This window comes from Mytilus edulis, chromosome 9 (assembly GCF_963676685.1).
Source record: "Mytilus edulis chromosome 9, xbMytEdul2.2, whole genome shotgun sequence".
Classification (NCBI taxonomy): Eukaryota; Metazoa; Mollusca; class Bivalvia; order Mytilida; family Mytilidae; genus Mytilus; species Mytilus edulis.
This window is the reverse complement of record NC_092352.1, coordinates 62,996,897-63,011,402: the sequence shown is the minus strand read 5'-3', so window position 1 is coordinate 63,011,402 and position 14,506 is coordinate 62,996,897. Positions and strand designations below refer to the sequence as shown.

At 30.7% G+C, this 14,506-nt stretch overlaps 1 protein-coding gene across 4 annotated transcripts; it reads right to left on the bottom strand.

Moving 5' to 3' along the window:
- Nucleotides 1-225: 225 nt before the first annotated feature.
- LOC139488776 (uncharacterized) lies at nt 226-14,164 on the bottom strand. Of its 4 annotated transcripts, none has more exons than XM_071274675.1 (11): nt 13,924-14,160; nt 11,659-11,694; nt 10,511-10,645; nt 8,593-8,685; nt 8,019-8,381; nt 6,825-6,983; nt 6,287-6,379; nt 4,072-4,251; nt 3,375-3,500; nt 2,863-2,949; nt 226-1,301 (listed from the first exon to the last, which is right to left on the bottom strand). In XM_071274675.1, exons 1-11 carry the CDS (start codon nt 13,994-13,996, stop codon nt 1,057-1,059), a joined length of 1,590 nt encoding a protein of 529 aa, XP_071130776.1. In that variant the 5' UTR covers nt 13,997-14,160; the 3' UTR covers nt 226-1,056. The 4 variants fall into 4 exon arrangements, with proteins under 4 accessions (XP_071130776.1, XP_071130774.1, XP_071130775.1 ...); XM_071274673.1 differs by having other exon boundaries at nt 11,659-11,724; nt 13,924-14,112; XM_071274674.1 differs by having other exon boundaries at nt 11,659-11,703; nt 13,924-14,015.
- Nucleotides 14,165-14,506: the final 342 nt, after the last annotated feature.

Below are 14,506 nucleotides of genomic sequence, written 5' to 3'. Positions count from 1 at the left end.
TCAATGTAAGAATATATATTTATTCGGAAGGAGATTTTTGACGTGTGAAAACGGTGATAAAAAGAACTAGTTGTTTTATGCAGGAATGTTATGAAACAGGTTAAGATGTGTCTTATATCTTTTGGTTTTCAGAATACTCATCATAAATAACTGTTACAGTGAAAATGTTATTCAACATTACGAACAAAGTAGTGAAAATATTGTGTAGACCTTAACGGTTTGGGATAAGAAATGAATATTTATTAAAAACAAATAAACAAATAAACAAATAGCAATACAAAGTATAATGTACAAACAAAATTTATAGTAAAAAAAATTATGTAAGTTGAAAGGCAAGTTTAAAACAAACAGGCAAGTCTGCATTTCTCAGTTTTAAGTCTGCTTTTAAAAAAAGTAGTTGCTAAACTATTGAAAACAATGCAATAAAATAATCCATATTTGTATCAATTTTCACAGCTGATAATTATGTAAAACTCATTATCTTTAACTATTAAAAATATAAGCTATTTATTGTTTAATTTTAGTCTCAAAAATCAACACCGATATCTTTTCTCAAACTAATTCCTATTCCTATTCCTATTATTAGCTTTACAAAATATACAAAAACTGTGTATTTGACTTTTTTCATTCAACTTATTCACGGGTATATTTATGGGAAAAAATACATTTATCAACCAGCACCAAGTACTTACTTCTAAGATTGTCTTCAGCACTAGCAATACATGTATTTTCCTTCAATTGTTGATATTTTGTGTTATTGAGAAGTAGATTTTTTGTGAATTTAATATTTTCCTACTCACATAAGAACCAAAATGATAATAAAATGAAATATCAATTTCAGTCTTTTAACTAAAAAATGAATACAGACAGATAAGTACCACTAAGTACAGAATTTTGAAAAGCATCTAAATGTAAATATTTTTGCACCATTATATGATCAACTTTACATATTCTATCAAATTAAACTCAACCAAAACCATTATACTCATTTGTTGGTAACACGTTCGTTTGCAACATTGAGAAAAAACATTTATGTGTATTTAAAGACAGGAAATATCATTTTGCATAATCTATTTCACTTTCAAAGATGTATGACGATTTGAATATTCTGTACCGAGCAGGTGACATCTTGAAGCATCCGATTTTAACGTCGTAATGTTTACCAAGTGCTGAAGCGGAAGCACCAACACACCCAGACACGTCTTTGCTCTCAACCTTGAAGTCAGTGAGCAGAACGCAAACTTTAACAGATCTTCCTTTGATGTTAATGGTTGTACACATGTTTGGTAGTGGACTCTTGACTACAAATAATAATTGGTGTTATATCATAAATAAATCCTACTTTAAAGAACAGAATAGTGTTGGTCATTCGTAGCTAGTGTTATGTATAACTATTGGTAATCAGAAACAGCGAAATTAATTGTGAAAAATTCGGATTTATAAATAAATTATCATATTTAAGTACCCTTTTATTCACAAAATTATAAAATTTCAAACTTCTAAGTCACCTGTTTTTTTTTTCCATAGCATTTGCATTTCTTAACTATACTGATACAACAGACAAAACTTGAATTCGAGATGAAGAAATATGCCTTCTACTCATTTGATTTCATATAATCGAACTTTGGCTCCTTTAACGTTTACGACTATGTTTTTATGTCAGTTTTGAGTATCCCAGTGATACTGCTTTCGAATGTTTCTATAAATCTTTAAAGTGCTATTATAATTTGGACAATGTTAGATCATATGCTGCTTGTAGTAATTTAAGATACGGGTGATATCAGTTAAATGTAATCGATATGACTCAACTAAAACGAGACTTAATTTGCTTTTTACAATGGAGTTGAGTAAATACTCATTTTAAAATTTCATCAGAAAAAAATTCTGTCTTCACGCTTTGTAGCATTTGCAATCGCGTTGTTTCCCCGTGTAATTTTTGGGGTCAGTGGGTATTAGTGTAAATAATTACAGCTCAAATTGTTACACAGCTTTCGATACGAGTTCAAACAAGTTGGCAGTGTAAACATTACTTAACCAAAATTTGAATTTAATACTAGTAGTGAAGCTTTCGACATTCACCTCTGGCTACAAAATAGACTAAGTATACGATGGAACAACCCTCAATATCTCTAGAATTTCTGCAAATTTTTTTTTTATTTCAAATTATTTATGTGTTCAGATTTTATGAGGACACTCATGGGATAGTAAGATTTATATTCACTATGTTTCTTCTTAATTTTTAAAACACAAGCTTATTACTGTAACTCATATAGCATGATGCATCATTAAGAAAGTTGGTTGGCAGTCCTGGAATATCTTTATCACATATGACCACGATTGTGTGTGAATTATGGTAACCACAATCCCTCATGGGACATTATCCTAAGGTATGCAATTGATCAGTGGATTTGAACTTTCATGAGCAACACGAATAGTGCCATATGTTAGACTGGAACTGCTTAACTTTTGATAGCACCGGTTTACCTACGTTTTTTGTGGAGTTTGTGTTTCTTAATCTTTGATTTTGAATGTAGCTTTTCAGGGACATGTTTGATTTTTCGTCTTTTTTTTTGTCGTCACGTTGTTAATTTTTCTTCAAACTGTGAGATTTAAATGTTCTCATTGGTATCTACTGTCTCTTTTATATATATATATATAAAAAAAAAGTATTGTTGAGACGTTACAAAAACTGTAATATGAAATATTTCTATCGCTAAAGATGGGATATCGTAACGAAAAAAAACCCATATTACTAAATTAGCTGTATCACTCTGTTCGATTTTCCTTCAAAATATCGAATTTACACAAAAAAGGTTAAGACAAATCAAAATAAATTATTACCAACTATTTTCATATAGATACCTTCGAATTCCTTGGAAAAATAAACTTTTCCGTCAACTTGGAGTTTAACGTCGACGTTCAAGCCTTTGTAAAGCAGATTAACACACACTAAAAAGAAAGAGAAGCGTCAAAGTATTTTAAATATGGTCTTTCACAAAAATAATAACGATAATTAATTACAAAAATAATTTTACTTCGGTTCAACTGATTAAGTTCTTTTCCGTTTACAAATTACTTAAAAGCACGAAACACCAATAGCATGTGTACCTTCACTTCAATAAATTAAAAACCCCTGTACATTTTACCAACATTTCAATTTTCTCATGTCGCTAATTATTTGTATCAGATGTTTAACTTAATTAGATATCTAAATATACCGAATTATAGATATAAAACATTTCTGCATGCCTTTTGCGTGAGCTTTTGATTTTGCCATTTGATTTTGGACTTTTCGTTTTGAATTTTCATCGGAGTTTAGTATTTTTGTTATCTTACTTTTTCGTGTCTGTTTTCTTTTGATGTTTAGCACATACCTGTCTTTGTGATTCCTTTCATCGTTATCGTCTTGCAACAGTTGCAACCATTAGCAGTACACGTGCATCCTTCCCCTGTTGTTACAACAACCCCACTTTCAGATAATAGGTCACCAAGGGGATGATCTATCCAGGAAAGAAATAAGATACTTATTACTAGTCATTTGAATAGTAATGACTCAAATCGTGTTACATCCTTAATTATATTGTTATTGTTCGAATTTGAATTGTCGCTGCTTACATGTTTTTATGTATTTCGTTGTGATTTTGAAGTCTTCTTGGTATTTTATTTATCACCAATATGATTCTCCAGATTACATTCGATGAACAGTCCCTTCGGATTTTTCCTAGTTTCTCTTCGGGTTAACGTTAGTTGGCGTCGTAGATTAAAAAACAACTGACCATATTCACGGTGAGCATGGTTCGTTTGCAAACTATTCAAATAGATTTTTTCGTGTTTTTAATGAAGAAGTGTTGATAAAAAATATCGTATAATATAATATATAATTAGGAATCACCAACATTTATTTTTTTCGGTTAAAACATACTAATTTTGAGAACACCCTAAAATGACGGTTGAAACCGACATATTTTTTTCGAAACAAGCTAAGCGTAATCTTAAGATTCAAATAACACCAGCTCTCTATTATTTTTTAATAATATGTAAATATTAGAGAAACTGTTTTTACTGTCATACCTGAAGGAGGGATTTTGAAGCATCCAAGTTGGAACTTGTATTCTCGCGTCATCTTTGCGCTAAGATCCAGACATCCAGACATGCCTGTGGTGCTCACTTTCAAGTTCGTGAATTCAATACAAACTTTGATTTGCATTCCATGCAGTGGAATCTCTACACAAACAGGTGATGGATTCTTTGCTGAAAAGCAAAATTGATTGAAAAAAATTATCAAGCAACATTTTTTCTATTGAGAACAGAATAAAAATTATGTAGTATTATGATACTAACATAGCCATAGAGGCTTACACTGACAAGGTATTAGGTATTGCTCCCTTCAGATTTCATCAGATTTTGTATTTACTTTGATTTGTATTTTTTTAATTGAAGTAATTTATGAAATTATAACATCGCTTAGGTATTGTTGGCCAATGTTGATATCTTTCTTTTTCAGTTTACACAATATCAGCAATGTGCAGAAGTTTATACTCCTTCTTTAAGAGTATCTGAATAATTTTAGCGTGTAAAGACTTTGTGTTAACTGTCCCCCTATGAACACCGCCCGTATGTTCACTTATGCTACAAAGGAAAACTGAGCGGTCTTTTTTTCAAAATTTCACTAGATAATTGAACTCAGATATACAAATAAAATTGAAGTGAAGCAGCATACATTGTGAGTGTCTGGCAAGAATCTGTGATTTAGACGGATCTTGATTTTAAACTATCAAATTGACTTTTAATGTTAAAAAATAGGCAGATCGGTCTTTGTTTTACTTTATTTACTCACTTCTTCAGTGTTGGTTTAATATGAATGATATCAGCAAAATAAGACTAAAAAATTCATTTTCAGAAGTGCTTGTACAAATTCTCTGTATTATATGACAATGTTGTAAAAAAGTAAGAACTGGCAATACTAAACTTTCAAATCCCTTGTTTTTATCAATAACAATAATATGAACTCTGAAAATGCAAATTAACCTGTTTGGTTCAGACACCAAGTTTTTCGTTTTGAAGACAAATGGTATTCTAAAGGTTTTATTTTTTTAGATTTTTGTTTATCAAATTCAAATTTAGACATATTTTACATTATAAACTTTTATTAAGATAAGAAGACGCGGTATGACTAACAATGAGACAACTCTCCACAAGAGACCAAATGACACAAAAATTAATAAGTATAGGTCACTGTACGGTCTTGTACATTCAGCACAGCCCATAATACCACATAGACAGTTAAAAAACTATGTGAATTAAGTTTTTTATCCTTCATTGAACTTTTGATGTCGTCCCTAACAGTGTGCAACACATTTTTTTTAATGTTATTTCGAATAGACAGACAAAATATTACAGTTATTTCAGTAAATTCTAAATTCCATTTTAAACCAGCGTAAATCATGAAAAAACGTTGGTGACAAAATGAGGATAGAACAAACAAATTATAAATATATTTTTTACAGTGAACATACAAATGTCACTATAAAATAATATTTCTTAAATCATTTCGAACTTCAGAGCTGTCATCACTGTCTTTATTTACAATAACTGTTACATGATTAGATTTCACACTCTGGCATAATACACGCAGGAATTTCAACAGATAAACAGGTAAAAATGAAGCAATAATAACTTCAAACAACCAAATTTTGTAAGATTCCATTCAATAATAGATTAATGTGAAAATAAAAATTAGTGACTAATTGGGCAGGGAAAACATGGCATTTTCTGTAATTGCGATCAAAGAATCATTAACCAAAATGTTTTTTGGAATTACTAAAACCTATCTGCCTGCATTTTTGGTGGCTCATTAGCGTTTTGGTAGAACTAAAAAAGTTAAGCTTCGAAAGACAACAAACTTAGTGACTTTATTCAGCAAATTTACCTTACTAAAGCGTTCATATACCAATAATCAATACACGGATGCATAACATAATCATTCAGTTATATTGTCAAAAAGTACATTTAAGTCTACCGTGGTACACCAAACATCGAATTCCTTCAAAATATGTATTCACACCAACTACAGGAAATATATATAATGAAGACGAAGTTCTCGAAAAGAATAAAAAAAAAAGAAGCAAAAAGAAAAACAGTTAAACAAATCGATATATATACAAGTAAATAAAGAATCGATATAGTTTTACAATATTTGTACATACATATTTTTCTGTTTCATATGGTCGTTAATTTTTTCGAATTAGAAATAACATGCAAATTATGTTAAAGCTTTATATCTCACCTTCAACTTTATGATGAAGGACTACCTTTCCGTCAATCGAAAGCTGGAGTTCAAATCCCAGACCCTGTTGGTCAAATACAAGGTTGGCACATACTAAAGAAAGAACAAATTTATCAGTTATTGTATATAACTTTAAATGTTATGAAACTATATCTGTCACTTGCTTGTATGAAAGATTTTCGATCATTGTAATTTTGAATTTATTACGTTTAGCAAAATTTAGTATTGAAAAGATTGTGTTTTAGGTGAAGATGTAGTAAGTTTTTAAAACCAGGTCTAATCCAACATTTCTCTACATATAGCTATTGGTTAATGCCTTGCCAAATCCTGAATATGACAGTTGTTCTCCATTCGTTTGATATGTTTAAGATTTTGATTTTGCCATAACAAGGGACTGTCCGTTTTGAATTTTTCGGTATTATCGGTATTTTACTTTTTTATATCAACTGATCTTATTACATTTTTTTTATTTCGCAGGAAACTGGGCGTTGTGTGCGGGCGTGTGCGCTTCTCCTTTAATGGGTAAATATTCAAGTACCTTGTTTAGTCAATGAAATTAATTTAAGGGTCACCGTTTTGCAACAATTGCAAGTTTGCCCGCTGCAATGGCATCCATCTTCTGTAGCTACTATTTCATCACCAATAGATGGATCGTCACCAATATATATTTCTTCTGCTGGCTGATCTTCTGGTAAAACTTAAAAAAAAAAAAAAAACTGAATCAATACTCATGTAAAATGTCTTTTTTTAAATTGTTGTTATGCGATTATAAATTGTAAATGATAAAGTTCTTTTAAATTCTTGTATATTGAAACAATGATATGTATTCAGGCAACCATTTAGTTTTCCGTAAATAAATTATCTAAAGTTTCAAATGATTTTTCAAGTTGACATTTGAATCATCTACTAAATGAATAAATTTGAACAAACCTAGACCAAAGGATACATCCACCAACAATAATAAAGTGACACAAAGAACAGCCAAGGTCTTCATCGTTCGGCCTAAACCTTATAACTGAGTGTGCTAACTCTGTTCCCAAGCTATTTATCTAATGAAAAGGAAATTACTATTCTTCCTTAGTCAATTGAACTATTGTGCAAATAGGAAGTTGTCAATCATTGTATATCTTAATATAGTTCATTTAATGGATAATTTCCTGTTGTTAGTCAAAAACATCTGCATGCGTGATATTGTAGAACAAGGACATTTTTTTGATAAAAATTGTTTTACTTTTTAAAAAGTAGTTTCAGAAAACAATGTGTTAGAATTAACTAAAATGAATTTTGGACTTGGGTATTTACTTAAAATAGACATATGTTATGTAGATATATAGAATAAAATGGGATGCAGTATAAACTTTAATCAAACAATAAAACGTTTTTCAAAAATACAAAAGTGCCAAATTACTCATTTCAAATTGCCATACGTTTGGACAATCTGTGAGTAAAAGTTTAACTTTTTAGCGTATCTTCAAAGTTATTAGCCATATGGTTGATTGCAGTAACGAAATAATGAAATGAAAAACTATATACCATAAAGATTAGTCCGAGTAGGGCAGGTATTGTTAAAACTGGTGCAATGATTTCAGAGGTGACGACATTTTATAAGTTAAAGACGACGACTAACGACGGAGGTGGGTTTCAAGAAAGTCAATAGTACTAAGTGAGCAAAAATGTACAGACACACTTGATATTGTAAATTGAACATTGAATGAGCATGTAATATACTAACTATAGTAATCAGAATTTCTTTCATATAACATGGTGTTCCATCCATCACTATTTTGGAAGAGAATACTGTTGGATTTAATCATTTTCTCAGTTTTTGATCCCTCTGACTGGTCAATACCTGGTAGCAAATATTCAACTCCTTGTTGTTGAATTATATTCAGTTCGTACTCAGAGAATGGAATTCTGAAGCATCCCATTTTTAACTTTAACACTTTGATGAACACAAAGTGTACAGTAAGCTCAGAACATCCGGATAAGCCATCCTTCCCAACATGTACTTCGGAAAACTCTATACATATGCTAGCAAGTTTCTTCAGCTTTTTCACGAGAGGAACTTTGAGACAGATCAGTGGTGGATTTTGGACTGTTTAAAGTAAAAATAAAAAACGATTAATGTAAATTCATAGCAAAAATATATTAAATAAATGTTATGATTTCGGTCAATTTCTTATTATTTCTAGAAAACTCTCTCATCCTCTCTTTCTCTTATATGTTGATAAAAGAATAAAAGTTTAATAGATCCTTTATTAAATTTAAAAAAAATAACAGATACATAAAACAGCTGATAGACGTACCTGACACTTCTTTCTTTATTATGGATTTTCCATCTAGAGTGACGGTCAAAAGAAATCCAATCTCTTTCTTTAGATACTTAACATTGATGCAAACTGAAATGAATTACAGGAGTATTATTGTGGAATTGTGTAGATAAACTAATGGCAATCGTTTCAGTTAACAATGGCAACATTTTATAGAACATAAAAAATAAAGAATTAACTTGAAGTACAATTAGATTATATATGAACGGGATATCTACAACCTTAAATGTAAAATTTAAATCGTGCTAGCATTGAATCGCGAAATACTGGTCGAATAGTAATTTTGGAAATCTAACAAATATTAAACTTTATAGTTTATATGATCTTGTTTCTAAAAAAAAGTTCGCGTTTAAAGATCTGTGAAAGGCAGTTAATATGGCAGTATTTATCAAATAGTACGTTCCTAGGTATGTTGGCGTTTGTTTTTGTTGCAGTTGTGTTTTTGTTGTTCCGTTGTTTTCTTTTTATAGTTGATGTGTTTCCCTCAGTTTTGGTGTGTGACCCGGATCAATTTTTACTTAATCAAGTTTAGACCCTTGAACTACGATATACTACTGTTGCCTTTATTCTTCGTATCTTCATTTTGACTTAGAGAAGTGAAACTTTATACATAATCAGCGAACTAGAAATGCGACCATAAAATAATCATTTTGATATGGTAGAACGGTACCAACTCCGAGTGGTAATGATTATGATGTAAATGGTATGCATGCTCTGTGGAAAACTTTTATCTAGGAAAATGAAGACATTCATATCAATTTTCAAAATGACAAGTAAAATCTTAACTGTTTATTTTTAAATTTTTCCTCATAATTATTATGGTGTAAAATATGGTTCAATTGATATGTGTATAAGTAATAATAAAACAATGTCCATTTAGAAAAATAGTTTTTTTTCTTTTAATATTCAAATCAACAGGTTTTCTTCCTATAAATTCATGTCAAGGACAAGAACAATTAAAATTAGTTAAATGAGAAAGTCACATCGGTTTCTCAGAAAAGTTTTATTATAGATTTTGTATATGACTTCATATTTTGTTTGGTGTTAATATAGTACAGCAGTTTTTTTTCGAATGCTGCTTTATTTTTAATGTCAAGTTATTTGGTACTAAAGAGCAACAATTTTCGTAGAATGAGAAACATTTTTTCTACGTTCTAAAATAGTACTCTTTTTGTAATATGAATTACTCGTGTGCCAAATAATGCCTATTATGCTAATGCAACGTGAAGAAGGACCCGGTAACGTATTTTATATCAAGTTATTTGGTTCTAAAAGCAACAATTTTCGTAGAATGAGAAACATTTTTTCTACGTCCAAAAATAGTCTTTTTGTAATAATGCCTATTATGCTGATGCAACACGACGAAGGACCCGGTAACGTAATCATCTACACAATTGTACATGTAAATGTGATACATCACCTTGCTACACAGGCAATATTTGCTCACATGAATTTCACATGAATCTCACGTGAAATTCACATGAATAATTTCAAGTGACATTCACCTAAAACGAGCTTATACATAAACTCACGTGAAAATTTAAATGTGAATTCCACATGAATTGAGATTCACATGAATCTGATATGAAATTTTTCACACGAATTTCACGTGAAATCCCCCTCCCCCCCCCCCCCCCCCAAAAAAAAAAAAAGAAGTGATAGTTTGCATGCCTTTAATCAAATTTGAAAATTTAGATGATTTTTGAATTACTCTATAACAAAAATTCATGTTTTTCACAAGAGATTCACGGGAAACTCACAAAAACTGGTTTAACCATGTCAAGGTGAGTTTCACGTATAAGCTCGTTTGAGGTGAAATTCGTGAGATTCACAGAGTTTAAATTCACGTGAAATTGATGTGAGTGAAATTTGTGAGTGCCTGTGTAATTTTTACCTTCTTTCTTTATATGTAATTTTGCAATTGACAATGTCTGGCAACATCCACAAGAAGCATTAGCACAGCGGCAAGTCCCTGTAACAGGTCTGGGCTCAAATTTCAACACATTAGTTGTGTGGTCTTTCAAATTTTCTGCAAATAAAGAGTTTTAAGTATACAGGTATTTTAAATAAAAATAACACGGTATTTTCTCAATATTCACTGTAGTTCGTAAGCCATATTTAAAAATCTGAATAAGTGCTGCCCTCACAAAGACATAAAAGAATGCACAAATAGTTATATTTGGTTATAAATGCATATTGACTATTTCTTGAAGAAACGAAATTTGCTTTTATAGATTTTCCGTTGCATTGAAAACAGAAAAAAAGTTAAACATGAATTTTCAGTTTGTGAAAATGAGTTGTTTTCTTTCCCCATTAGGTTATTTTTTATAAATGCAAAGTGGGGAGTAATTCAGTATAACAGTTAAGGAAAATTTTGTGACAAATATAATGTTAATAATTCATGTTTTTTTTATATTAAAAATTATTCTCTAATATTAACATTCATTTATTAATATTTAAAAAATTATTGGAATTTTTCATATTAAATTCTAGTTTTTATTATAAAAATATTGATATTGATAAATGATATTTTGATGTATGATTAAATAAGGAATAGATTTATAACAGCTTGCCATACGAAAGAATGGGTCGATTTACGTTTGATATTTTATATTGATGAAACTATACGTGCTACAAAAAGAAAACGGCATCATACTATTTGAACGTATCAGTGCAACATTGACAATGTATACTGAATCTCATGTTCATTGGTTGTCGTCTGTGTATGTGATACATAAGTGTTTCTCGTTTTTATAAATAGATTAGATCGTTGGTTTTCCCGTTTACACTAGTATTTTTTGGGGCCCCTTTATAGCTTGCTGTTCGGTGTGAGCCAAGGCTCCGTGTTTGAAGCCGGATCTAGACCTATAATGATTTACTTTTATAAATTGTTACTTGGATGGAGAGGTGTCTCATTGGTACTTATATCACATCTTCCTATATATATTTAGCAAATTAAGCGTTAATGAAAATGAAGACTTACAAGTTTATTGTGTTTACAGAAATTGTTACGTTTTTATGTCTTACACGAAATGTACTTACCTAAAAGGCTGTCCAAGGCACTTTCTGTGACATTTCCTTCAAATTTTAAAACGATTTTGTAATAATCTAATTAAACAATTTCAAAAGTCATGTATATTTTATGAAATTTTGTAACCACAAGTATATAAATTGATCTAAATTTGTAAATTTATCAATTTTTACATCTTCAAAATTGTGGTCTTTTATAGTTTTTTCTCTCCCTCTTTCTCGTTATATGTTTATGTCAACACAAATATTGACAACTCTACGACTGACAATCTCCATTTGACAGTCAAGGGGAATATATGGTCTAATATTTATTAAGGTGTCCACCAAAACCACTCGGTCATGTTTTTAATAATGTATTAATGCATGCTTTCTTTAGTCGGGAAATGCCTTTGTCTATGCGTCATCTAGTGTTTTATTTTTTGAAACACTTGTTTTTTAGATCACCTGGCACATAGGGCCAAGTGGGCTTTTCTCATCACGTGCCGTCCGCCTTCCGTCGTCGTCCGTCGTCGTCGTCGTCGTTTACAAAAATCTTCTCCTCTAAAACTACTGGGCTTAATTTAACCAAACTTGGCCACAATCATCATTGGGGTATCTAGTTTATAAAATGTGTCAAGTGACCAGGTCAACTAATCAAGATGGCCACCACGGATAAAAATAGAACATAGGGGGTAAAATGAAGATTTATGCTTATATCTCTAAAACCAAAGCTTTTAGAGCAAATCTACAGGGGTAAAATTGTTAATCAGGTCAAGATCTATCTGCCCTGAAATTTTCAGATGAATCAGACAACCCGTTGTTAGGTTGCTGCCCCTGAATTGGTAATTTTAAGGAAATTTTGCCGTTTTTTTGTTATTATCTTGAATATTATTAAAGATAGAGATAAACTGTAAACAGCAAAGTAAGATCTACAAATAAGTCACATTAAGGAGTCAATTTTTAACAATTTTTCATAAATTTTTGTAATCTTTTACAAAAAACTTCTCCTCTGAAACTACTGAGACAAGTTTAACCAGACTTGTCCACAATCATCATTAGGGTATATTGTTTTAAAATTGTGTCCGATGACCCCGTCCGCTAACCAAAATGGCTCAAAATAGTACATAGGGTAAAATGCAGTTTTTGGCTCATATCTCTGAAATCAAAGCATTTAGAGCAAATCTGACAAGGATAAAATTGTTCATTAGGTTCAGATTATCTGCCCTGAAATATTTAGACCACTCAGGCAACTCGTTGTTGGGTTGCTACCCCTGAATTGGAAGTTTTAAGAACATTTGGCAGCTTTTGGTTATTATCTTGAATATTATAATAGATAGAGATAAACTGTCAACATCAATAATGTACAGCAGAGTAATTAAGACCTAAAAATAAGTCAAAATGATCAAAATAGTCAATTGAACCCTTAAGGAGTTATTTCCCTTCATAGTCAATTTTTAAAAATTTTCATAAATTATGTAAATTTTTACAAAATATTTTACACTGTTACTGCTGGGCCAATTTCATTATAGATAGAGATAATTGTAAGTAGCAAGAATATTCAGTAAAGTAAGATCTACAAACACATCACCATCACCATAATACAATGTTGTCATGAATCCATCTGTGTCCTTTGTTTAATATGCACATCTACCAAGGTGAGCGACACAGGCTCTAGAGCCTCTAGTTTATATCTTTAATAGCTTTTGACTGAGAACAAATGTATTTATAATTTGTGACAAGTTTAATCATGAAAACGATCAAAAACTAAATGCATTCCGTTGGCATTAGCAAAAAAGGTTTTTCAATCATACCAAGGCAATTAAAAAAAAACAATTTTAAAACTGACGGCAGCAATAGTACGTAGGCGAGATCCACAGTTCTGCAATTGTAGCCGAGAACGTAGAAACCTTTATGATTTTTAATATGAAAGAATCGTTCTTGTTAAATAATTTCCCCCGAAAAACTACGCAAAATAAAGACATTTCTATTAGAAACTGACATGAATATGATTAAAGTTCAAATGTCTCCTTATAAATGATCAATCATCACTTTTGATATGATTTTTATTACTTTTTATTTTATCTCAAAAAGTAAACTCACAAAAATACTGAACTCCGAGGAAAATTCAAAACAGAATGTCCCTAATCAAATGGCAAAATGAAAAGATAAAACAGATCAAAAGAAGGGACATCGATTGTCATATTCATGTCACCAAAAGCCTAAATAAATTCGGACGTAAAAAAAGAGAAATACGGCTGTAAATACCACAAAACAGTATATATATTATCTATTGTTTACCTTCAGCTGCACATGATATTGTCCAAACAAAGACCAGGGAAGCGAGCCAGCAGAAAACGGCAAACCCCTTCATTCCGCAAACACGCAAGCACAAGTAATATTATATTAAAGTTATTTGAAAAAGGAAGTTCAAAAAGGTTGACAGAACAATACAATGATTATATAAGGAAGAATATACAAAACTATATTAGCATATCCAGTGATAAATTGGTCTTTAAATAGTATATACTTCCCTTTGAGTGACTCAATAGTGCATATGTCACGTTTAATAATGGAATTTCTAAAAATCAAACTGATCTCATATTGATGTTAAGTCCATATACATATTAAGGCACAAAAATGAAAAGACAAAATAGAAAAGAAACTCAGAAGCTCTAAAGAGGCTGTGTCGCTCATCTGGCCCCAGTCTGTGTGCATATTCAACAATGGCTTTTTCCCAACAAAATGACTAGAAATATAATTCAAGAATAGAACTCGGTGATTTTGTGCTTTGCTTCGTTGCTAACATTCTCTCACTTCTACAGTTTTTGACAGAAAACTGCATAGTAAAGTATAAACTCTTCATTATATAAGGGCAATAACT

Excerpts from the sequence above, each read along its gene's own strand:
- LOC139488776 (XM_071274673.1), bottom strand. The coding sequence starts at position 13,996 with ATGAAGGGGTTTGCCGTTTTCTGCTGGCTCGCTTCCCTGGTCTTTGTT. Across the intron at positions 10,646-11,658 it reads TGCCTTGGACAGCCTTTTAG|AAAATTTGAAAGACCACACA; the intron begins GTAAGTACATTT and ends CTTTATTTGCAG. Across the intron at positions 3,501-4,071 it reads CTTCAAAATCCCTCCTTCAG|ATCATCCCCTTGGTGACCTA; the intron begins GTATGACAGTAA and ends TTTCCTGGATAG.